The sequence below is a fragment of the Oreochromis aureus genome, linkage group 23, assembly GCF_013358895.1.
Source record: "Oreochromis aureus strain Israel breed Guangdong linkage group 23, ZZ_aureus, whole genome shotgun sequence".
NCBI lineage: Eukaryota > Metazoa > Chordata > Actinopteri > Cichliformes > Cichlidae > Oreochromis > Oreochromis aureus.
Window position 1 is genome coordinate 20,494,918 of NC_052963.1, and position 25,878 is coordinate 20,520,795.

The following is a 25,878-nucleotide window of genomic DNA, read 5'->3' on the forward strand; positions in this document are numbered from 1 at the left end:
GAAATGAGAAAAGAAAGAAAAGTATGTCTTTGTGCCTCTTTTCCCTGTTCATGCCCTATCGGCCCCCTGGCTAAACTTTGCTAGATCCGCCCCTGCACAGTTACCAGCCGTCAGCTACGAGAAAAGGATCCTGGTGTAGAAAGTAATATTAAATAAATTCTAACAACAGCTTATCAAGCTTAAACGTGCTGCTGTTGTTCAGCCGCTGGTTTCCTCTTTCTGGTGCAAAGTGGACCAAAAACAAAGAAGAGAGACGGAGCCGATCAGCTGATCATTAAGCAGTTTCACGATTGAAGTAGCAGCAGGAAGGTGAGGGAGAGGGAGAGGCAGTCACTCCATATATCGGTTGTTAAGCTTAACATGGGAATGCTTTACAAACATTCAGAGATGAACTTACACACTTGCTTTACTTCTCTCTGGGATAACTTCCTCGGAGAGGAAATGCTGGTTTGGTAGCAACGCTCCAAATACACACAGCCGCTCTATCACGTGATGCATACTGCTGCAACGTGCTACGGTTATGAGCCGAGTTACGCCGTGTCGCAAGTTTTGTGAGGTGTTTTTTTTTTTTAATATTTAATGGATCGGATTACATTTTTTATTTCTCACCGATATCCGATCCAGTAATTTAGGTCAGTATCGGACCGATACCGATACATAATATCGGATCGGTCCATCTCTAGTTCAAACACTGCTATAATTGAAGGCTCACATGTGCTTTTGCCAGTTTTAAATGCAATGCAGTCTAACACATGTTGTGAATCAAATATAAAGATCAGACTTGGCTTTGCTTTTCTGACTTTTTAAATCATAAGTTGGACAATAGTAGATCGTCTGGGTCTGAATTAGCTGTGAAATTGTTTAAAGTTAAACTAACTGGACACATACATCAGTATTGGTCAACCTAGCAAATTAAATTAATGGTGCATTCATCAAAAGCTCCCATAAACACCTGAAACCTATCTTTACTGTTTTGCCTCGTTGGCCTAAAACAGCAAGAATTGGAGTAAAGATTGGCTCTTGGAATAAAAGCATATACTCACTGTATGGCTATAGCTAAGCAGACTCAGACCTTTGTGTGGTTCCTATGGTGTTTTAAAGTTGGCGTATCAAAACTGTCACCTGAACAGTAACGTGCCTTCACACACAGTTTTTAAACTGCTGCAGAGTTGGCAGCGTCTCCTCCCCCTCTCTGGAGGAGTTATCTCAGGGTGAGGCAGTCACTCAGCCTCTGCCCCCTCAGTCTGACATTTGCTGGTATCTCTCAAAACAGACGTGGACCTGAGCCAAACATTCCTGTCTGTGCAGCAGTTCCTGGGAAGGACACTGAAGGAGACAGTCAGCAGTGGGAAAAAACAAGGGTTGTGTGAGAAACAGAAAAACCTTTCACAGAAAAATGTGTTAGTTTTGGAGGTTAAAACTCAAGAATGTTTTTGAGAGGTTGACATGAGCCACTGATTTCTAGACTTTTTGACCACCATGTTTTATTTTATTGAGCCAGAAGTGATCGTTTTTGAATGATCACTGGCTCCTGTCCAGTTGGGCATTTTAGCTTCAGATACTACAGGGATTGACTCCTTTTTAAAGATGGCCTCAAGTGGCCACTAGAGGAACTGTGGATTTTGGCACTGAAGTTTTTCCTCTCAGCTAAAATTTAGTGGCATGTTTTCAAACCACATCATCCAGGTAGTGTCACATTTTATGACCTGAATGGCTTAATCCCGCCCTCCCATGATCGTGCTTGCTCTGTCTTCATTTACTTTCCCAGCAGCCTCAGTGGCTCTCTGCAGAGGCAGAAACTCCCAGACCAAACACTAGATTACAGCAAGGACGCCGGACAGGACAATAACTCCTCCTCCCCTCCATTTTCTCAAATCCCCCACTTTATAATCCTCAAGGAAATCTCCTCCCCCGAGGAGGAGTGTGTTTGTGTGTGTGTGTTCAGACTGGGAGCAGCAGGAGCAGGAGGAGGAGGAGGCAGTAGCTCTTGAGTCATGGAGTTGTCAGATTCCTCAGGGTGCTCGTCTCCATCAGGCTGGTGGGAGTAGTCATGTTTAAGTGCGTCTTTTTTTGTCCTCAAGTGTTTTTTTAAAAAGAAGCGGGTGTGGAGAAATGGAGGGAAAGTGTGCACTGTGAACCAAAACTATCAGCTTACACGTACACATGACACAACCTGTTTCATGTAGCTGGTAAGTTACAATGTTTAGTCATTCATTAATATCATTGTTTAGTTAAAATAATAGTCCTAATTTCTGCACTGTGTCAGACAGATCTGAAGACTTGCTGCTGTCTGGAGCAGGTGTGTTTTAGATATTTATAAGTTTTTGACCTTCTAAGCCTCTCTCGACAGATACTTGGGGATTTTATTGTAAGTTTGAGCATTTCTTTCAGATGCAAGCTCCCTTTTAGGTCATTGAAAGCTGACCGCCTGCAAAAAAAACCCCAAATAAAATCCCTCCAGGGTACACAGACTTTTGGAAACAGTGACAGAGATACCTGTGTTTGCTTCCTGATGTCATCACACTGTGTCCTCCCCTGGCTCCAACTAAGCAACCAACCCTCTGCTTCCTCTGTACATCATGTGATGATGCAGAGATTATTACTGAAACTCGATGAAATGCTGCTCGGCTCTGAAAGGTGCTGGAGAGAGGATTCAAATGCGGGTTACAACTGTGAGCAGAGTAGTAGAATTAGCACTGAATTAGTGGTGGGGACAATTTTGAGCAATCAGAAAAAGGATATAAATTATGACCATAGTGGGTTGCAAAGCAGCTTGCAGAGGCAGCAGAAATGGTTTTCACACTGAAGCAACTTAAAACTATGAGATATACCAACTGAATATAAAGAAGAAGACAAGTACTGGCACTGAGATCAGCTGAAGCGTGCTCCATACTAGGATAAAGGTAATGGTAAAGTTCAGAGTTAACAGCAGATACACGTTATTAATAATTGAGGAGATCAGAAATAAATCGCTGAATCTGTTTCAATCATTTTTAATTAATTAACAACATGTTATTACAGGAAAGCTTTAACACAGTGCTGTGCAAAAGTCTTGAGCCACTCATCTTTTCTTTATATTTTGCTTCCAAGGAGCCAGACTTTCTTCTTTTTTTAAAGTCCCCTTGAGGAGTGTTTCTTGGGACATTGGCTGCTTTTTCACTCATTTTCATTCCAGTCCTCACACCTGACCATTTTCATAGGAATATTTTTTGTTTGTAAAGCCACTTAACTCTGACCTATGAATCAACACGACAATGATCACAGACACGCGTCAATGCTCGGATAGAAAAACACACAGTGGAACACTAGCAGTCATGGATTTTGCTTTTCCTAGCAAATATAAAGAAATGAAGGCTGGTTCGAGACATATGCACAGCACGGTCTCTAATGATTAACATATGGTCATAATGTGGAGTCGTGGTTATCGTCGTGACTCTATTATTTGCAATAGAAGTGACAGTATCAGAGCATCACAGCTGGTTACTAAGGGACTGAACTCTTTGTTTGTGTAACTGTTGTAGCACCTTTATTGCACCCTGTAAAAATCTTATCTTAAAGCATCAGCTGTTCTGTTTCTACACTGACTGCTAACTTTTGCAGATAGTGTAGCCTTAGTTCATCCTCAATACTCAAACGTTAATCTACAAAAACTCTGCATTTTCTTATTTATTTATTTTTTTACCAAAGATTTACATTAGAAGATTCTGCTCCATGATTGGCACGGATTGGCTTTAACTCAGTAACCAATCAGGTGGGAATATTATCAGTTCTTCCTTTGACTGTAACTTCCATCTCTTTCACATGGTCCAACAAAGCTCTCGCTGTGTTTTTTTTTCAGATCCAGATTTTATTTACAGTAGTCAAATATTCACTAAGAAATCAAGACGAGTAGCTTCTAAAGATCACTTGTTACTTTTCATGTGGTTCAAATGATAATGCTTGCTTGCATCCCAGGGTACATCTGCACTGTAGCTGGGTCGGAGAGCCAAATCATTTTATTATTAATCGTTTGGTAATCGGGCTGGTTCTTACTGTATTTACTTTTCCATTCTAATTGTCCTCTTGGAGCACTTTACACAACATGCCTCATTTAAGGCAAGCATTTTTTTTTAGCATTTGCCCTCTGATGAACATGAATGCATGGGAAGCAACTTTAAGTCCAGTATCTTGCCCAAGAGCACGTTAGCATGCAGACTGGAGCAGCCAGGGATCGTCCCACCAACCTCCCGAGTAGTAGAACACCTGCTGTTCCTCCTGAGCTACACCCTTTTACAAAAATGCTTAATATCAGCCATCCACTGCAAGTGACTGGGAGCCAGCAGCTTCTGTTCTGCTTCAGCAATAGGCCCAACTGGAAGCTGGCTGTATCGCTCTCGCAGCCATGTGGGTCAGCCACGTTTCAGTTTCAGGTTCAGTTCTTCCTGAATGAACGCAGTGTGGCTCGTATTTCCTGGAAGCAATATCTGTGACAGCACAGCTGCGCCCCCCTGACAATAGACCCTCAGCGCTTTAGAAAGGGGGATATTTGCATTTTCTTTGTGCAGCAGCTTGTTTGGAGCTCTCAGTTTTTGTGTCGCATGGAGGCGAGGCAGTGTTGGTGATTAAATACAGATATCGACTCTGTAGAAACAGCAAATGATTGTGCAGATTTGGAAAAACGTAAAGAAATATGGGAGGCTAATATTAAAATAAATTCACCCAGGCCCAACACTAGTCACTCATATCTCAGCTGTATTTATTTTGATCCTCTGTTTTCTAATTTATGTTCTGTTACAATGTAAAAACAGAATTTCTGCATTCCCATCACGGTGCTCCATGGCTCAACTCTACTGCACTACAGGCTCAGCTCAGGTTGAAAGTATGAAACCTTCAGCAGAGAATATCACACTTAGTGTTGCCAGACCCAAAATGTTTGACGCTGATCTTCAGGAAATGATGTGAAGCAAACAGGGAAAGTGTCGATTGTTGATTAGATACCAGTGAAACCAGTGAAGATAAGACAGGGAGCAGGACTTAAAACAAGTTATAATGTTAATATAGCCAGGCAACAAAATACCTCGCTATCCCATTAATCTGGCTTCATAGTGCACTCCTCAGATCTTAAGAAAGCTGCTTATAAACTCCAAACACTCCATTTTTACCAAACTGTACAATAAATAAAGTTTACCAGATTTGTAGTAGGAAAGATTTTTGAACCTCCAAATCACAAAAAAACACAGCAAAGGGCACCAAAGACCAAAAACCAAAACTTTAGATGAATCAATCGAACCTTTGGATGCTTATAAACACATAAAAAAACATAAGTAAGTTTTAAAAATTAATACAATTTGAAAAAAAAATCTCATTATTATCTGAAAAATTTTGACTTACTAAACTTCTGAGAAAATAATAAGAAAAGTCTGAATATTGAGATAATGCTCTAAAATTTGTTCCATCACAGTGAATCATGGAAGACGGCCAGTATCGCTGTCCCACTTGAAGCGAGGGAAAATACCTCCCTGCATTCCTTTGCTGAAAGAATGTGGCGTCTACATCGCAGCCTGGCAGGGTTAATGTTTGGCTCAGGGCAGGTAAAAGTCTGTTCTGGTCCAGATATTTAGTTCCTGGACAAATAAACAGCACTGCGTGTTTTAAAGCACCAGCTAAGATGAAAAAGAAAGCTAGTTTGATATCAAGGAGTGTTATCAAAGAGAGGTTTGGGGGTGTCCAACTCAGATCTGATTTTTCTAAGCTGCTAAGCTCCATCGCGACCATATGTCTCTGACAGATCCGTCTCTTAATTTGAAAGTCCTTCACAGTAAGAGACGGATCAAGTCCAGGAGCCAGTAAACCTGCTCGCTTGACCTTTAGACATCATTCTGGATTAAATGTTCCTCACAAGTTAACAGCTTACACTTGAAAACAATGACAAGACGGCTCAGTTAAATGTCACACATCACAGTCCAACTTGTTTCTCACAAAGACTGCAAATAAACGACAGCTGTAGCTTTAAACTTGCATTATTTTTAAGGACCAGCAGGGGCCAACTGCGAGCTAGACAAGTAAAATATAAAAGTGCACAATTTTATTATAGCCTTTCATTTATATTTATTATCAAACATATTTTGGCTAAAAATAAAAGAAAGAAAAATCCCCAAATTTTCTTAATCCTTTTGTGTATTTTGTGTAAATTGGTATGAACCAATTAAAAAAAAAAAAAAAAAAAAATCTAACGCAGATAGCGGAAAAAACTTTTTTCACTAGGTGTAGCATGAGTGACTGTGAGTCATGTTTGACTCTGTAAAAGTTATGAAAATACAGTTTATGCTGTCCTTCACATTTTCCAAAGTTGTAGAAGATTGGAGTCTCTGCCAGGCCGATTCTGGCCTCCAGGCCTCATGTTTGACACCTGTGTCCTAGAGCAGCAGTCCCCAACCGGACGGACTGGTTTAATGTCAGACAATATTTTTACAGACCGGCCTTTAAGGTGTACAACAAAATAAAATGATACGACCAAGACAAAAACTGTGTTATTTTGTAAATATAATAATAAAAGTGAATTCACTGTGTAATTGTGTAACTTTATTAGCAGCGTCCTCCTGAAATGCGCCAACAACATTGACAGGAACATCCTCCTCTCTGCCCCTTAATGCTCTCTGGTCGCTATGGTAACGTGTAAATATTTCTTTCAAAATAAGACACACAACTACAACACGGGAAAAGACCCAGGGAAACCGAGTTAATGATAAAATCCCTGAAAAACATAAATTTCACACCCGAGCCTCAACTCTCGTGGCTCGGTACCAAACGACTCACGGACTGGTACTGGTCTGTTGCCCGGGGGTTGGGGACCGCTGTCCTAGAGTATTGGTCAGATGTTGGTGGAAGTTGCACACTGTGAGCTCATTGTATTATTTTACGGGCAATAACCTGTGAATCGTGAAGAATCGTGTGCCGGATCAGAGTCACTGACATTCTGGTTAAAAGCTGCTGTATAACTAATATTATCCTTATATGCTGAGGTTAGTTATTAGCCAGCTAGAAACTGATGAGAGCGGGGTAGTCACAGTGAAGAAATAAAACTAAAAGGAATCCACGAGAACCAGTGATTACCAAATAAAACAGGAAATAGATTTAAGCATAACTATCCAGAACCAGTTAGAGGTTTATGGGAAAACCGTCCTCAGCACCCTCACTCTGTCACCTCAGTGAACACTTTCCAGATGACTTCATGAGCTCAACTGCTAGTTTCAGATCATTCTGGGGAAAAATGTGAAGCTTATTTTGTAAATTAAGGTCACGTGTAGACTGAAAAAGGAAAGGAGGTGTACGTGTCTTCGAACTGTGGGAAAAACCAGAGCATCTGGAAATTAATAAGTAAAAAACTACATTTGATTGACATCTTTTATTCTAACTTTTGACTTTTCCTCCACCTTTTCTTCTTCCTGCTTCTCTTCTTCGCCCACTGCCCATCAGGGTTAAAATGGTAGATGTTGTGTCACCAAGTACAATGCCGTCAGAAAATGAGGTGCATGTGGCGAGGAGCTTTCTCACCAAGATTTTGCGAAGTTCTATGAGGTACCATCCAGTTAGCTTGTGTCTGGCTGTGTTTGCTGGTAGTTTTTTGGTGGACCTACATGGCGTCAGATCATTGAGCTTTGTGCTTTGTGTTCTTTTGTGGTATTTTAATGTGTATGGTGCTAGCTGTCCAAGTATCTTTAGTTTACTTGCACATTTGTGTCTGTCATCAGTTCTGTGATGTGGGATTTACTAGATTTTACACGTACAGCGCATTAACATGACTTGCTTGCATGGTTTTCTTGTGGTTTGATATGTTGTGGAAAAATTAATGTCTATGATCCTTTTTCAACATGCTCTCCAGGAAGAACCGCTTCAAGGGGTACGTGCATGTTTGGTGTGAGCAAAATGAAACTGTGAAGCTGTCAATTTACCTTTGTGGGGTCTTACCTATCAAGGTACTGATGATGTTTGCAGGCCTGAGGCACACAGTGAGACCCCCCAAAAAAAAACCCAAAACAAATAATACCCATATAATAATCATTTGTTATTCGAGATCACAAATGTGTTACTAAAAATAATACATTTTTTCATCTGCAAAAGTTGCTTTAGCTGTCTACAGTTTAAACAAACAGCATATCTGAATATTAGGAATGATCATGATTTTTAATTATTCAAATATTCATTAAACTTCAAGTCACCGAGTGCCCTGTCATTCTAGGTGTTGTTGTGATATTGTTAATTATAAAAATGTTTCCTATCATGTGTTTATGAATCTGCTTCTACTTTTCATAGCTTTTCCCATTAATTAGTATGGACAATAGAAATGAAACATGGCAGGTTTTTTTATTTTATTGTAGAAAATGTATTTTAGGAAAAATATTAGCTCGTACTGAATCTGATGGCAGCGACACGTTTCAAAAAAGTTGGGATGGGGTCATGTTTACCACTGTGTAGCATCCCCTCTTTTTTAACAAGTCTACAAACATCTGGGAATTGAGGAGACCTTCTTCTGGACTTTTGTCCTTGATATGCAAGGCCTTCCCTGAAAGAGACGTCAGGCATATGTTGCTCTAAAACATGTAGATACCTTTCAGCACTGCTGGTGGCTTTCCAGATGTGCAAGCTGCCAGTTTTCATTTAAAAGTATAGTTAATAACATTAAATTTTTGAATATCTCTCATAGAGATATGAGAAAGACAACAGAGCTATTAAAATATTAAGACCCCACTCAGTCATTTTAGTCAACACAATAGCTTGGTCACTTCAGTGTTAAGTTATAGCAAATACTAAACAATATGTAAGTATATTTTCTCCAGAAATATATATTTTCCCCTGGTTTTGCTATTGCCTGTTAAGATGTAAAATGCTAGTACTTCCAGAGTGTGCAACTACAACCAACAAAACGGGCCATCATTGAATAACATCCCACTACTTGCTATCAGGCATCAGACCGCTAAATCATATATGGTGCTGTGAGATTAGATTCTGCTGACGATTTTAGCTGTCAAAAAGTGTCACTGAAAGAGGAACTCATTCAAAAAATGATTAAAACGTGGGTCCAGAGCAAACGCTGCCAGGTCACAAGTCTGCTACAACTATAGTTATTAATTTTAGTGTTTTTGGACAGTGTAGCTATATAATTCTTACCAGTTCTTTGTAAATATCTGTGTTTGTAATGGTGCCATAAATTTTATCTAATGATCATGGGTTGTTTTTTTTTTTTAAATTTTCCTTGCATTTCTGTGGAATTGGAGTAATAAGACTATTTACGCTGTTTAAAATACTCATTGTCCTGAATCGATTGAATACACAGTGGTATCAGGGGGAAGGATTTGAATGGTGGTGGCCTGCAAAGCCCATGAAGAAATGTTAACTCTGTGAACTCTTGTCTTCTATGAAAGAATTTGAGAAAGAGTATTGAGAAATTGTTTGCTGTGCTTCTGCTTTGCAGGAAGAATGACCCAGGCTCACGTCCTCATTCCTGGTACGCCTCGAAGCTGACAGAGGAGGAGCCTCCTGAGAGAGAGGCTACCCAAGCCCCAGTCTGGCAGCCAAAGCATGAAGCAAGGTGAGCTTTTTTGGTGGTTTATCTTGTCTTTAGTAGACAGATCACAATATTTTTTTCTTATCATCCTCTCCAGGCCCAAAGAGTCGTCCACTCAAGGAGATCAGAACATTCAGCTTCAGCAAACCAGTCAGATCAGCTCAGTGAAAAACATGGAGAAACTTGAGCGTCCCTCACATCCCTACCCAGCAGGTCGTCTTTCCCCAAATAAATACACCAGCAGTGCTGAGCCAATCTGTGGACCGGGACCAGGCAAGAGGGACTCTGGGTTCAGCTGTTTCTCAAGTGGCTCCAGCCCCCCTGTTCATGACCTTAATGCATCTGGTAGAAAGGGAACAAGCACTGAAAGCTTTTTCTTCAAGGGTGTTCACAATGAAGGACCTCAGCCGAATGAGCGGCCCAGATATCTGCAGCCAGCACTGGGGAACGGAGGCTGGAAGGAGCAGCCAGCATCTCGTGTTTCCATTGCAGGGAGACCCAACGTAGGCCCAGTGTGGCAGGTACCAGACAGGAAAAAGTCTCAGTCTCCTCCTCCGCCACCTCCTCCCCTGCGTAGTGACAGTTTTGCAGCTACAAAGGTGTTTCCATACTCTGAAGGTCCAGCAAAAAGCCAAGGCACATCATTTGAAAAGCTGCCAGAAAGTAACCACCACAATGGCATCAGATCCCATCAGGAGAAATCCTCAGAAACCAGACGTAGCTTCAACCCAATGCCTGCCAAAGACTTCCTCCATCCAAACATGCCGGCTGATTACAACCACAACCAGCTCAACCCCAACAAACACTTCTCTTTGTCCAGCAGTGATGTCAGACAGTTTCATTACACCCAACCACCTGCCCACCAGAGGCAGTTCAGTGATGAAAGTCCCTTCTACTTCCTGCAGACTAGAAAGGCTCCTCCCACCAAGACTCAAAGTGTAGGAAGCTACTACCGCAGCCTCCAGGATCTGCCCACAAATGCTTTCAGCCGCAGGCAGATGCCGCACTCTGCAGCATCCATGGTAAGCACTGCTGCAAACCCAAACCTGGAGAGTGGAGGGCATAAGAGATACTACGGTCTTGCAAGTAAGACTGCGGAGTACAAGGCTAGGCAGGGCAAAACTGAAAGCCGGATGACAGAAACAGGGTACCCAAGTTCTCTGAAGACTAACACTAAGGCAAAGTACTCACTGCCTCAGTCCCAAATGCCTTATATTGAAAATAAGGAATGCCATACCCATTCCCACTTTGGGAATGGACTTCACTACAACCACCAGACCTCTGAAATTTCTGTTCAAAGACGTAGTCCAGAGGATACTGCAAAGAGAGGCGAAGGTCACACTAATGACATGAAAATACAGTTTCCAGTACATCAAGTCAAAGATCACAAGGCTAGTCTTCCAAGACATCAAGACCCATGGGTCCCTCAAGAAGACCAACGAATAACCGCCCTGAAAACTCCACTCCTCCACTCCCTGACTCTGGAAAACAAGACCCTGGCAGCAACAACTACAACTGTCTTGTCCACCCAGGACACCAGTGACACCATGGCTGCTAGCAGTGGAAAAGCAAATCGCCGCAGTGACCGTTATGCCACCACTCTTCGGAAAGAGATCCAGCAGAAGCGAGCCCAGCTGCAAAAGAGCCGCAGTGCTGCAACTCTGACTTGTGATGCAGAGGATGAGGATGCAGAGGAATGGAGATCTACGGAAGCTTCTGCATCTTCTGCTGCTTCCTATTCAAATACTTACAAGGACCACCTGAAAGAGGCGCAGGCCAGGGTCCTCCAGGCCACTTCATTCCAGAGACGAGACCTAGAACCCCAGGGACCAGAGGCCTCTGTGCTTAAAACCTCAAATGGGCGCGCTAGAGGACGTAAGCGATGTCAACTGGCAAAGAGGACGCACTCGTTTTCAGAGCCTGACAAAATGGACAAAGTGGGAGTGGAAAGAGAATCCCAAACAGGCTCATTTGGGGAGCGGAGGAAGTTCTTTGAGGCGAAACCAGCCTTTTCCAGGCCTGTACTGAAGTCAAGTCAGAGTGCAAACTTGAACACAGACCTGGATGAGTTGGGCAAACCCAAAGAGAGAGCACCTTCTATAGGGTCTGTTGAGCCTCATCCATCCACAGACTCCAACCACCTCAACCCTGGACATAACGAAGTCTTACTAGAGCAGCAGAGGCTCGGAACATTTGCTGAGTATCAGGCCACATGGAACAAGCAGAAGAAGTCATCGGAAGGCAAGACACAAGGGCGGTATCACTCAGCGGAGAATATCTTAGATGCAGGTGCAGAAGAGAAGGCCATCTGCATCCATGAGAGATCCAGATCTTCGCCTTCTGCAGACTTCTATACACAGGTGAACAAGATTAGGATGATTTTATATTCTAGACCTCCAAACAACAAAAAAGTACAAAAGTCAGTTGGAAGATAACCTTAAGTTGTAAAGCATATTTGGCTGTTGGTTAGGTTTGGGCAACTAAAAAGTCCTATTTAAGATAAGGGGAAAATGGAGTCACAGTTATAAGAAGCCTTTATGACACTACTCTTGAGAAGTAAAAATATGCACAACAAATACCTTAAAGTGTACTAAGTATTCAAATGAGCAAACTGATGCTGATGTTTTCTATGAATGGCACACTAAACCTCACCTTCTTATTGCAGAAAATTCCTTCTTCTTGGAGAGACACTCAGGCCCAAAAGGGCAGTTTAGCTACCAGGTAAGATTAATTTTTGATTGTACTACTAATATACAGATTAATATACTAATGTACCACTAATATACAGAAAGAGAAAAACAGCACTGGGTTTTGATTCACGAAAACTGATACTAAGTGCATCTACAGTTAGAGTACTGTGCAGGTCTTGAGACACCTCTCATTTCTTTATATTTTGCCAGAAAAATGGAAGCTATGTGCAGCAATTTAGTGAAGCACGTGTAAACATACATGAAAATGCCTTATATTAAGCCAAAACAAAATATTCTTTTCATTTCTTTAAGTAGTCTTCAGGAATAGTTCTCCAGGCTTCTTGAAGGACATTCAAAGCTCTTCTTTGGATGTTTCTGCCTTTTGTTCTGTTCTCTGTCAACATGATCCCACACTGCTTCAATAATGTTGAGGTCCGGGCTCTGGGGAGGCCAATCCATGATTGATAGTGTTTCACTGCGTATTTTTCTATCCACGTATGCTTTTACTGCATTGGCAGTGTGTTTGGGATTATTCGCATGCTTGAAAATAAAGCTGTTGTTAATCAGATGTTTTCCAGATGGTATTGCATGGTGGCTCAAAATGTGATGGTACTTTTCTGTGTTCATAATTCATCAAACTTGCCAAGTTCTCCAACAATAGTGAGTAGAGACTGTTGTACATATGTCCTGACCTCCTCTGTACATACTGATGACATTTGGAGCAAAAAATTTGGATTCATCACTCCATTAGACCTGTTCCGACTGATTTTCAGTGCAGTTCTTGAGCAATTGTGCATACCTCAGCTTTTTCTCCCCGTTTCCTTTTTTTGAGAAAGCCAATGTCCAAAGAAACTTTGACTGACCTTCAGACCACCAAAAGACCACTTTTAAAAATCACAAAAAGCCTGGCTCATTTAAATCAAAATGCAAATAAGTAAGGGATGGCTTCAGACTTTTCTGAACATTTCTTTTATGCTCACCAAAACCTACATGTGTTTAGAGGAATGCTCATCACTTTGCAGTGGGACATTTTACAGGAAGAAATATCTGTTTGGTTTCATATAAATGTGGAATTTATCCAGTCTGTGACATTTCAGTGCAGAAAGAACTACTCTCAGTTTCTCCTCTCAGGCTTCCTGAGCTGAAGTGATCACTTTCAGTCACACTAGAACCCATTTTTTCTAACTTTATCTTTTGCTATTGAAGCTCAGGTTTGGGTGAATAGATTCTCCTCAGACTCCAGTCGTCAACTACACCCTTATTTACAAAAAGTGTCTGAAGCTACTGTGGATTTACAGTGGGTGGAGAGTGTATCAGTTTATCCGTAAGCTGCTGCTGACAAAGAACACTTATCTGCTGCATACATGATCAGTAATCCTCAGCATTCACTCCTTTTGTTGATGTGCTGCCTGGTATGCAAGGTGGGATATAAACACCTTTTAGAAAACAGGGAAATTCAAACTCATCTTTCAGCATAACTTTCACTGAGAGGTGTAAGCCAAAGTGATGCTCAAATTCTTTCTTTCTAGTGTTATAATATGCACTTTTTTCTTTTGTTGTATTGGATTTTTCCACATTTACTCTTTTATTTATCCCATCTAACTGTATATATTAAATGGAAAAAGCAACAAAACATCCTAAATTTTTAAAATTAATGTGTTAGATATCTAATAATACCATATTTTTCTAAACATGTTTAGATATTTTAGCCTGTTATGTGAATAATGTTCCTCAAAACTGTCAATCCCTGAAAATATATCTGCAAATATAAAAAGCATGCAATGCAGTCTAACAGCATATGCATCAGAGCTCTTTTTAAGCTCAGTGATGAGCTGCAGGATGCTGGTTTTGATATGTGAAAGATGGGAAGAACAGGTTTTGGAGGGTCCGAGTCATATAAAAGCTTTAAGATTTGGTGCTGGAGCCCTGGAAACCTTTAAGTGGTTATTGTAATTATACACTGCCCCTAACTGTGGACTGGCTCCCTTGTAATCCAAGCTCTGTGTTTGGTTTTCACACTCGTGGTTCGGGTGTTGGGAACTGTAATAGACTCACTCAAACCACACTTGTGAACCTCAAAGTCATCAGTAATATTACTCAAATGCAGCAGGTGAACAGGTTCTTCTGAACTTTGTATCCATGTAACCTGATGTAAACCTGCCCCAGGGTCTCGTCCCAGTCAGATATCCCAGAAAGACCTCACCCAAGACGGATGAATTTTGCACACGTTGCTCCATATAAGATCAACAAGATTTGATGAATTGTTTAACCAGCTGAGAACTTTAGAATTTTTATAGAATATTTAATGACGAAATATTGTGAATACTTTCCCAGTGATCAGCCCTTTAAGTACAAAATCTACATGATGTTTTCCAGCATAATTTCATAAGTACAGGAGAAATCCATGTGAAATTATGAAGGCAATTTTACACCCACTCCAAGTGTCACAATCTAAAGATAAAATCTGTTTTTTCCATATCTCCATATGTAGTTTCATTAGCACAACTGCAGCACTTTAATGTCTGTGAAGTGTTTGTTCCCTTTTTTTTACTTGTTTTCTCATAATTCAGTGGAGAAAACTTCAAAAGGTGTGTTTTGGTTAAACTTTCAAGGCTCATATCACCATGTGGGAGAGGTGTCTGCTCATAACAAGACGGGGGGAGACAGTTCATGATTATTAATTTAGAAAATGAGCTGTGTTAGGCATTTATCTAGCTATCCAACTAAAAATAGAGGAATAAATTGTATTAAACTCTATTTTTTAAATTATTGTTGCAGACTTGTTTTTTGCTCAGACATGTGGTTCAATCATCCTGAAAAACTTCATATTGATGCCCAGTTTCTTCCCAGAACTGACTCAAAAGGAGGCAGCACATATTTTAACATTCCTGAGAAATGTGAACTGAAAATGTCTGAATCATCGTGTTGGAGATGAAATGAATTGATGTATTTTTAAGTCATGTGATGACTGATCTTCCTCAGGTGCTTATGATGAGGTTTGTATTCATTTTGACCTCTAGAGTGAAGTCGGAGAGTCGGAGTTACGAGCCTGACCACAGCCCACAGCTGGTCGAGGGCCCCTCCCCAGGGCTCCCTGACCACAGGACAAATCCCGCTGCCATTCCCGCCCACACCACGCTGTCCTCCGGCCCTCGGAGCCTCAGCCCCAGCCCTGGTTCCAAGCACCCAGCCCAGCCGCCACAAACCCAGAGCCTCCTGCCGCCACCCAGGCCCCATTTAGGCCTAGAAACCACATCCTCCTCCCAGGAATTCCTCGCTGGCGCCCAGGCAGACCCGGCTGGAGTCCAGCCTCTGTCCAGCTCTGCCTCTGACACCCAGCACCATGCTGCCACCTCCACCTCCACTGCCGCTGCTGATCAGGTCTCCTCTGCTGGCCCCGCCTCGGCCAGCTCCCCTCGCCTCAGAGAGATGTCCTGTGCAGATGCGAGCAAAGCAGCTGAAGGACATGAGGTGAAGGAACAGTCACCTTCTCCTTCCTCATCCCCACTCTCCTCCTCCTCCACCTCCTGCACGGCCCCTCTGCCTCTTCCCGGGCCCGATGGAGCACGGTCCCCCTCGCCACAGTTTGCGCCACCGAGGCTGACCGACAGACCGCCCGCCGCGTCTGTGCAGAATGACTCACTGCTCAGGTAAGCAGCTTAACCTCTCTGCCTCCTTGTTACGTAAAGTTCCTCCTTCCCTGTTCCCAGAGGAAGAGGCTTTGAGGAGCAGCTTTAGGTAAACAAGTCCAGGAGGGAACGTGAGATTGAAAACACGACAACAGCGCACCAACAAAAGATAAATAACGACCGAAGCGGTGACGTAGCCGCTCTGCCAGCAGCTGTGGATGCAAAAAAGTGCTCACAGAATCAGACCGGAGGCTGTAATTTTCTCAAAGCCACATGAAGGCTGTGACCTTTGATTTCCACTCAAGTTCTGCTGAGCGATTCTTCCTCCAGTTAGAAACTCGCTTTATATAAATCTCTCCCTCATGTTTCAGCCTCTTTTAATCAGTTTAATATTATTTGTTGTCATCCATCTTATCTAGAAAATTTACCTTGTAATGAGAAATGTGATCATCTTGTTGCAAATTGTGTCATAATGTTGTAATTATCTGCACCTTTTTTTATTACCCTCATAATGGTTTAAGGGTATATCCCCCACATCATTTGTTCTCTTTAAATGATGCTGTTAAAGACCAGCCTCAGGATTAATACCAGAAACTGTTCTGAGAGCTGTAATTATTGAACTACATCTCCTATAGTAATTGTAGGACTGAGGATGCACTTTTAAAACAGGAACCTGAAAATAGTGGAAAAAAACAAAAGGTTTTAAGCTCTGCGTATTATTCAGCAGAGGTTTGATCAAACCTTGTGCCATTTTTCTTTTACAGCTGGTCTTCGTCTGAATAGATATTTCCAGATTGTCGTTGTACTTCTTTGACTGCCTGCAAAGCTAAAAACAATCTGAATCAGAATACTGTATTAATCCTTAAAGGAAATTATGTGGCTACAGTGGCTCCAAGACAATAACATTAACAGACTGAACTAAATTAAATAATACAATATATTACAAAGTTTACAAAATATAAGAAATAGCTCTAATATATATACAAATAGCTCAGTTATAAATATTCTGAATATTACAGAGATCCTGTGTTGTTCAGTGGTGAATTATGGGTAATCTCAGTCTTGTACTGAGCGTGATCATGTGACTGGCCAGCATGTCATGGAGGGGTTGGGAGGTATTGTCCTTATCTTGGACAACATCCGCCTCTCCGACACCATCTTAAGGGAGTCTAGCTCCATCCCCACAACATTACTGGCCTTGCATCCGTGACCCTCAACCTGCTGCCACAGCATGCAACAGCACAGAGGATGGCACTGACCACAACAGACTCATAAACAGACTCACAGTTCCTTGTTATAAAGCACTGCGCCCCCTCATTTCTTTATATTTTGCTTCCAAACAGCCAGACTTTCCTGTTATTTTTTTAAAGTGGTTTTGAGTAATAGTTCTCAAGGCTTTCTGAAAGTAATTGGCTGCTTTTTTTCCACTCATTTTCAGTCCAGTTCTTGTACCTGACCATTTTCAGAGTTATATTGGTCAAGCTCTTTAAGGCTGACCTAAAAATCATTTCTTTATTCAATTATGAAAAATGTCAAACATAACACAGTTTGACAGATATAAAATACTATTTTATGTGATTCCCAAAGAAATATTAACACAAATCTTGGCATGTCTTAGCATGATGTGCAGTGAGTCCTTGAACAAAATGAGAAAACTGGACAAATGGAGGACAAAATTCAGAAGCGTCAGGCCTAAAAACTATCTACAGCAGATGAACAGTATCTGAAAGTCATGTCTATAAGAAGCCTGGAGAACTATTCCTGAAGACTACTTAAAGAAATGACAAGAAAGCTGCCTAAGAGAGCTCAGACTGTGCTGAAGAATAAAGGTGGTCACACCAAATATTGAGGTTTGCACAGTGCTGTACCTTCAGACTTGAACTTCTGTGTGTGTTGTTGTTGTGTTTCTTGATGGTTGACCACCTCGTGTGTGACTTTCTGTTTTGTTTACGGGCTGTGTCTTTTGGTTTATTCGCTTCACCTGGTGTTTAAAGTTTGTATCTCAGCCTCTGTGAACTTTATTTTGAAAGACTTAAAAGTAATCTCGCTGAGCAGACACATTTAAGCTGATCAAAGGAGGTGGAAAAAGAAGAAACACCAGGCACCACCTTTTTCTTCCTCATCCCAGTCCTCCTCGTAGATGGACGCTCTGTTTCTTTCCACAGGAGATTTAGTTTGGTCTCCTTCACTGTTTGACAGTCGTGCTCAATGTGAGGTTTCTCAGAGGTCCGTCAGCTCGCTCGTGTTTGCTATAGTCGAGCATTGACTGGAGACCAAAACCACCTCCAGGCCACCAGGAAATCAGTCTCTGAGGCCTGGGATGGAATCAAATTTCTGGCCTGAAATATTGTTTCAGTCTACCCTGGAGCCATGTCTTCTCACATGGAAGATTTGTAACATCAGATTTCTTTTTAGTCTTTGGGAATAAAAGTCAAACTAATTTAAAGGTGCCAGCGAGGAAACCAAACAAAAAGGTAGAGTCAGTAAACAAATTCGAATTTGGAAGTAAAACACAAGGAAATGTCTGGAAAGCTAAAAATAAAGAAGTGTAATAAAGGATCTGGTAACTGGCGTGGGGAGGGGGTACACAGGGGAAGAAAGAAAGACGGAAGTAGCCACCCAAACCCCAAACCCATTTGTCTGTACAGGCCTTGAGCTCAGCGCTTGACCGTCTGTCACCAGCTAACGACTGAGCATGCTCTATTTTATCACAACAGTAATAATGATTTACAAAATAAACTCGGTGTCTGTATTACCTGAAACCAGGAACTGAGTCCCAAAAAGTCTCCAGTAAAGTCTTTAGTGACATCAGAGGCACACAGACTTCTATACAACCAGAAGTCTTTTTGCAACCAGAGGAGTCGCCACCTGCTGGCTGTTAGAAAACATGCAGTTTTAAGGCCCTTCCAGACTGACCTGATCTGTGCATGTAAATTTGGTTACTGGCCACTTGGGCACAGGTCCAAGAGGAGGAACAGAGCAAAGGGATGAAGTAAAAGTGACAGGAATGATAAGGAAAACTACATACCACACTGTGTCACACTAGACTCTCTAAATAAAGGTCGTGACAGTCAATTTTAATAATTACAGGTACTCTAAAGTTAATATTAAGACTGGTGGATGAATGATGTGGGGGATTTAGTGCTTAAAACATTATCAAACTAAAAATTTAAAAAGGGATGCAGATACTTAAATTTTCCAGCGCTGATTCTATTGTGATTCTTTTTCAGGTCAGAAAGTGAATCAAAGCGCCCCGCAGTGATGGACGTTAGCGGTCAGGTGAGGAAAGTCCCCGTGAGGATCGTCCACGCTGAGAGCAGCACAGGACGCGAGGGTCGAGCCTACCTGCCTCAGAACAGCGGGTCCTGCAGCCTGCCCGAGCTGCCACCATGCATCCCTTCCCTGGGCGCCGCGGAGCGTTTGTCCTCATCTCGGTTCAGCACCTACAACCGCCAGGCGGCACAGGAGTCAGCCCCTGAGCCCAGTTCACCTGGGCCCCAACATTCAGAGGAGGATGCCAAGAGAGAGGAGCTGGTGAGGGACATTATGGGTAAAGACAAGTCTCTGGTGGAGATACTGGACCAGAGTGGCAGGAAGACCACCATGGACCTGATGGAGGGGCTCTTCCCACCAGAGGAGGAGATCCTGGAGGGGGCCCAGCAGCGCAGGAAGGCCCCAGCTGGATCCAGACTGCTCACATCGTCCCCCAGGAGCACAGACAGGTGGGACACTGCAGCAGGAAACATTTAAAATGAAACCTTACTCTTCAAAATGTGCATTTTGTGATTCGAGTAACAGTAAGTGGATCTAGAAAGGCTGATTTTACACACAAGATAACAGCTGTTTCAACAAGCTTATTGAAGTCTGGGGAGGAAATTAAACAGTGTTTCAGACAGATTATAACCTGAGTCCAACTTTTAGATAAATTACAATTATTTCTAACTGTAATCATGCAAAGCTACTCTAGTAAAGTCCAGGTATAAAAGTGAACTGCTGGAGAAGGAAGCGTCCACTGCAAGGCTGATTTTCCATTTGCCAGACTAGCCTGCCCTCTGGTGGACAAGTGTTGCAATTTCGATTCATCCACTTTCCTCGACATCATAATAATAATAACTTTATTTTTACAGCACTCTTCAAAACAAGGTTACAAAGAGCTTCACAGTTAAAATAAAAGCTGCACATTGTAGATAAGTGTACATGTTAAAACATACAGACACATGCATACATACATGCATGGTTTCAAACTATGGCAACAAATGAAGGAGAACAGATTAAGAAAACACTAACCTATAAAAATGAGTTTTTAGCATTGACTTAAAACAAATAACAGTGTCAGCCAACATAATTGAAGGCTGTTGTACAAAATCACATTTAGTGGACAAAAACACATTTGTCTTGACTATTACTGGCTACTTTTTAATGCTAATTGTGGCAAAAAGCCTTTCCTATACTAATAAAATGCAGTTATGGTTGTCCCTGGATCAAATGCTTTAGGTAGGCATCTGTAAGGTTCTGGTATAATTCTGGCTGATATTCAATCACTCTTCTTGTCAGAATTTGTAGAGTTCATTTAAATTGGTTTATTTCCCAGCACAGATAAAGCTTTTAAGTATAGTCCAGAAATTGGGTTGGGGTCGGGGCTTTATGAAGGCTGTTCCAGAAGCTTAATGTTAGCCTGCTTTATCCATCCAAAACCAGTTTTGATGTGTTTGGGATCATTGTCCTGTTGGAACAACTGTCTCCAAGTTTCAACCATCTAGCTGTTGATTTGAGATAAAGTTGAAGAATGTGGAGGTAGTCCTCCTCCTCCTTCATTATTCCATCCACTCTGTGCAACGTACCAGCACCACTGGCAACAACACAGCACCAGAGCATGATGCTACCACCACCATGCTTGACAGCTGGTACAGTGCTCTTAAGTTTGAAAGCCTCAGCTTTACTCCTCCAAACATACCTTTTGTATTTGTGGACAAACAGCTCAAACTTTGTCTTGTTTGACTATAAAACATTTCTCTAGAAGACATTTGGGTTGGCAAGATTTAATTCGAGCTTAAAGGTATTAATTTGTCAGATTTCTTGGTCAGCACCCTCTTGAATCTTGAATCTCAATCCATGATGATGTAAAACTGGCTTTATTGTGGACAGTAATGCTGGTTTCCAGTTCATGGTAGGATTGAGCCTCGGTGGTTTCTGGGTTGTTCCTGAATATCCTAACCGATTTCCTCTCATCTGAGGGTGACAGCTTGTGTCTTTGTCCACACCTTTGCAACGTTGTGACACATCTAAATAACTTTTACTTACGTTCAATTGTTTGAACTGATGATCGCTTGAACATACCGAATGTTTTTATATTTTGGTGTCATCACCAAAAGAGTTCCAGTTGAGAACTTCGAAGATTTTAGGTGCAGACATGCAGTGTCAGTAAAAGTTGCGTCATAGTATTTGTGTTTGTCCTTGTGCGTTTCAGAAGGGAGGAGGAGGAAGTGTCTGTATCAGCAGCCGCCTCACTAGTCCCCAGCTCCTCCTACTATAACACGTCAGCTCCTAAAGCTGAGCTCCTCATCAAGATGAAGGACATGCAGGAGCAGCTGGAGGAGCAAGACTCAGAGGATGAGCTGGATGTTGATCTGGTCAATAAAAAGGTAAAATATGCCCACTTTATGTTTTATTATGTATGCCATTCTGCCATCCTAAAGTAGTAAACGGATTGTTTTTATGTGTCTACTTCATCAACTCCAGCAAGAGCTGATCTCCAGCCTTGCGAAGAAGCTGGAGGTGCTGCGGGAGGCAAGGCAGAGCCTGCAGGAGGATGTGGAGGACAACGAGGCTCTGGGCCGTGAGGTGGAGGCCATCGTGCAGCGCGTCTGTCAGCCCAACCAGCTCGACAAGTTCCGCATGTTCGTGGGAGACCTGGACAAGGTGGTGAGCCTGCTGCTGTCACTGTCGGGCCGGCTTGCCCGGGTGGAGAACGCCCTCAACAGCCTGGAGGATGAAGCACCGCCAGAGGAGAAGGTAACCCCGGACACTGTCCACCAAATCGACTGCTTTCCTCAGCTTTATGGAAGTTTTACACCAAGTTTTAGGCCATTGTTTAGCTCTTAATTTTATAGTTTTGTTTATGTGTATTTCACAGCATATTTATTGTTTGTAGTTTACAAATCTGAACACGTCTGAAAAAGATGAAAAGCTTTGTGCTAATCTATTTAATCATCCCTCCTGAAGCCCAGTGACAGAACAGCAGCTGCAATAACAACAGTACAGTAAAAACAATCTTTACCTTCTGTTTATGCTCATAAAAATGCTAATTGAATTCACATAACATACAAAACACTGTATTTGTCCATTGATGCCAAACGTGTAATTTAATAATGTATGTATGTTTACCTTAATAGTGTGTGAACATTTTAGTTCACAGTACTGTGCAAAAGTCTTGAGCCACCCCACATTTCTTTACATTTTGTTTCCAGGGATCCAGACTTTCTCTGAAGGGTTTAGCAGGCTTTCTGAAGGTCATACAAAGGAAGGTCTTCTGGATATTGGCTTCACTCATTTTTACTTAGTCCTTTACTTTAGTCCTTGTACCTGACCACGGACGTCAAAAAAAACCTAAAACAAAAAAAGAAAAAACAGAACAAAAGGCAGAAACAAAGAAGAGCTTTGAATGTCTTTCAAGAAGCCTGGAGAACTATTCCTGAAGACTACTTAAAGACATGACAAGAAAGCTGCCTAAGAGAGTTCAGACTGTGCTGAAGAATAAAGGTGGTCACACCAAATATTGACTTTCAAGCTCTTAGTATTGCACAAAAACTCTGTTTTTGCCTTATCTGCTGTATTTACATGTATGTTTGCACATGTGTCAGTAAACCACTGCATATATTTCCTATTTTTCTAATAAATGTAAAGAAATTAGGGCTGGCTTAAGACTTTTGCACAGTAGTGTACCTCTCTGCTGTTATGAAATGAGCTCTCTGCAGTAAAAACAAATGCAAAAGAATAATCCTACCACAGTTGTTGGCAGCTTAAATCATAACTGGAATTAAATTCAGGTAATGAATCTACAGTGCAGCAGATATGGCACATATTTCCCTCAGGAGCTGGCTTTAACTGTGTTTGTCTCCACCAACTTACCTCTAGGACTCTAAATGAAGAATAATCTAGCTTAATGAATGTTGGATTGTGTGAATATGTAACTGCTTCCTAAGACATTTTCTGTTTTACTGTTTTTGCTGCACTAAGCTGGTTTAACGTGGTTACATGATCCATAGATGATGTTCTAGATTAATAACTCATATCTGTCCTCTATCAGCGAACCCTGACTGAGAAACGGAAGCTGCTGATGCGGCAGCACGAAGACGCCAAGGAGCTGAAGGAGAACCTGGACCGTCGGGAACGGCTGGTGTCCAGCATCATGGAGACCCACCTGGACATGGAGAGCCTGGACGACTACAGGCACTTTGTGAAGATGAAGTCTGCGCTCATCATCGAGCAACGCAAGCTGGAAGATAAGATCAAGCTGGGCGAGGAGCAGCTGAAGTGCCTGATGGACAGTCTGCCACTAGAGCAGAGACCACTGCTCTGAATCAGTCAAGAGGATGAACCATGTGGCATTTTTATATGAACATCTTTGAATTGTGTGTGAGTTTGTGACCTCAGCCTGGATTTGATGCTGGTGGAGTTGCTGTTTGTTAAAACCAAACTGAGGAGCCTCAGAAACCAAATCAGACACCAGGATTAGTCAGTTACACCTTAAACAGCTTAGAGTGGACCACCACTGCTCATTTCCAGCTCTTATTGTGGTTCTTGGACTCTCCTAGAGTAGCTTCACATGACTCACAGGTTAAAATTGTTCTTTTTTTTTCTTTTTTCTGGGCCCTGGTGCAGCGCGACAACAGCTGTTTTACCTTCTATATGTCTGATTGGTTGCCCCTCGTAAACAGTGTGTGGGTGGGACTTCTCCACGACATAATTTAAAGCAAAGACTAGAAAAAAAAATATCCAAAACCGAGTGTTTGGATCTTTTGGGCCACAGGGATGGCCATGCGTAGTATGAACATAAACATAGAGCACATATAACAGGTCCACTTTAAAACTGTGGGGTGTTTTTGATGGTCAGTTTTTACTAAGAAGGATTCGACAAGAACACAATTGTGTTGTCATTTGATTAGTAGAATCATGCCAGGCATGTTTGTCTTGGACATACAGGGCGGCAAGACACCTCTCTGCTTTGGTCTATTTTTCACATTATTTTGCTGCTTAACAGACTTAATTAAAGTCGGTAATAGATAAAACCATTATTGCGTGCAGGTGCTGTATCAGAACTCCCCTTTTGGCAAAATGGGCTCATAGTGTCAGAACATTGCTCATTACCCAAGCAGAGGATGACAAATACAGATGAAACCAGAAACCATAGACTGTATATAAAAGATGGAGGACCACAATGTCACCATTAGGTTAGTGAATTAGTGGCGACTGTGGCTCAGGGGGTTGGGAAGCTCATCTGTTGCCGGTTCGATCCCCCCGCTCTCTCTGTCCTGGTCGTTGTGTCCTTGGGCAAGACACTTCACCTACCGCCTACTGGTGTTGGCCAGAGGGGCCGATGGCGTGATATGGCAGCCTCGCTTCTGTCAGTCTGGCCCAGGGCAGCTGTGGCTACAACTGTAGCTTGCCTCCACCAGTGTGTGAATGTGAGAGTGAATGAATAGTGGAATTGTAAAGCGCTTTGAGGGTCTGGAAAAGCGCTATATAAATGCAATCCATTATTATTATTATTAATTTCGCTTATGAAGCCTTAGCCTGAGATTTTTTGGTGTCTTTGTGCGTCAAAAGCAGACATGTTGACAGAGGGTTGGACTTGACAGAGGAATCAAAGACACTGTACACCCATTGGCTAATGACTCATGATTGACAAGTTGTTAGCCAATGGTATACTCGCACTAAACTCATGTGACTACAGACAGGAAGAGGAGTGCAATCAATAGCTGGGCCCAAGTTACAGAGACATAGTTGCAGAATTTGTATGATTTCTCTCAGTTTTTTCCCTAGCCCTCCCTTTTTTTCTGTCTTTATATTAAGCCAACACTTCTTTATATTAAAATAGAAGCCCCAGTGGCCCACAAAATGGTGACCGTAAGCATGTCTTCTTCTGATTGTCATTGGTGTCAGTAGACTGTCCTCTCAGTAGACAGGCTTTGTGACCCAGAGTGAAATACTGGTATCTTGGAATATATTTATCAAGCTGCACAGAAAACTTTGTGGCTTCATGTGAATAGGTCTTTGGCAATTGATTTGATTGGTTGCCATGTGTGTCACGTTTCCTTCAAAAAGACTTGAAAACAGTATCTGAATAATTAGGTAAAAATAAAAACGTTTACTTAGGTCACAGAGATCTCTTTACTATTAGCCCCCTATACAACTGGGAATCTTTTTAAACTAAAGGTATCGCCCCCTGATGGCCTAAAAAAAAAATGCAAGTTTAAGGTATTGCAGTGACGGCTTCATGTTCCAACTTTTATATACAGTCTATGCAAGGAACTCAAAGATACTGCTTTTTGTGGAAGAGCTGCGCCCCCTGTCTGTTTTGTGGAGTAAAGCAAACCAGCACAAAGTGAACCAACTCTATGATTTTATCACACTATTTAAACACCTATTAGCATGCCAAGGTCAATATATTTATCAAGTAATATTACAGTAAGGGTGAGTTTTAATACATACATATTTCTACACAGTGTGTTAAATGCTGATAGTGCTGCTCGCTGTGTGAAGCCTTTTTAAACTATGAAGCTGAGCCTTTATCTAGACCCTTGTGAAGTTTAATACATAGAACTGCTACCACATATCAATTATGATATTTTCCTGATTCCCCGTATGAAAGCTGCGTTTCTTTTGCACCTCATAAAACCAAAGCTCATAAAACCAAATGACGCTGTTACTTTGCTCACCCTGCAGTGTTTCCAGTCCCCTCTAATGTTGTTTTTATTTAACTTGCTGAAAGTGGCTGGGTCACGTATGTTTTATG

General features: G+C 41.9%; 1 protein-coding gene across 4 annotated transcripts in view; it reads left to right on the top strand.

Moving 5' to 3' along the window:
• Positions 1-24,443, top strand: part of LOC116317277 (protein Shroom2-like) — a 37,582-nt gene extending 13,139 nt beyond the window's left edge. For 3 of the 4 annotated variants that reach the window (XM_039606285.1, XM_039606286.1, XM_039606288.1), the window contains 8 exons: positions 9,452-9,568; positions 9,642-11,904; positions 12,210-12,265; positions 15,255-15,884; positions 19,094-19,585; positions 21,331-21,505; positions 21,603-21,875; positions 23,170-24,443. In XM_039606285.1, the coding sequence (XP_039462219.1) occupies positions 9,452-9,568; positions 9,642-11,904; positions 12,210-12,265; positions 15,255-15,884; positions 19,094-19,585; positions 21,331-21,505; positions 21,603-21,875; positions 23,170-23,442 (4,279 nt within the window). In that variant the 3' untranslated portion in view covers positions 23,443-24,443. Of the gene's footprint in view, positions 1-1,973; positions 2,190-9,451; positions 9,569-9,641; positions 11,905-12,209; positions 12,266-15,254; positions 15,885-19,093; positions 19,586-21,330; positions 21,506-21,602; positions 21,876-23,169 lie in introns of those variants that run through there. The other variant, XM_039606287.1, reaches the window with a different exon arrangement.
• The last annotated feature ends 1,435 nt before the right edge of the window (positions 24,444-25,878 follow it).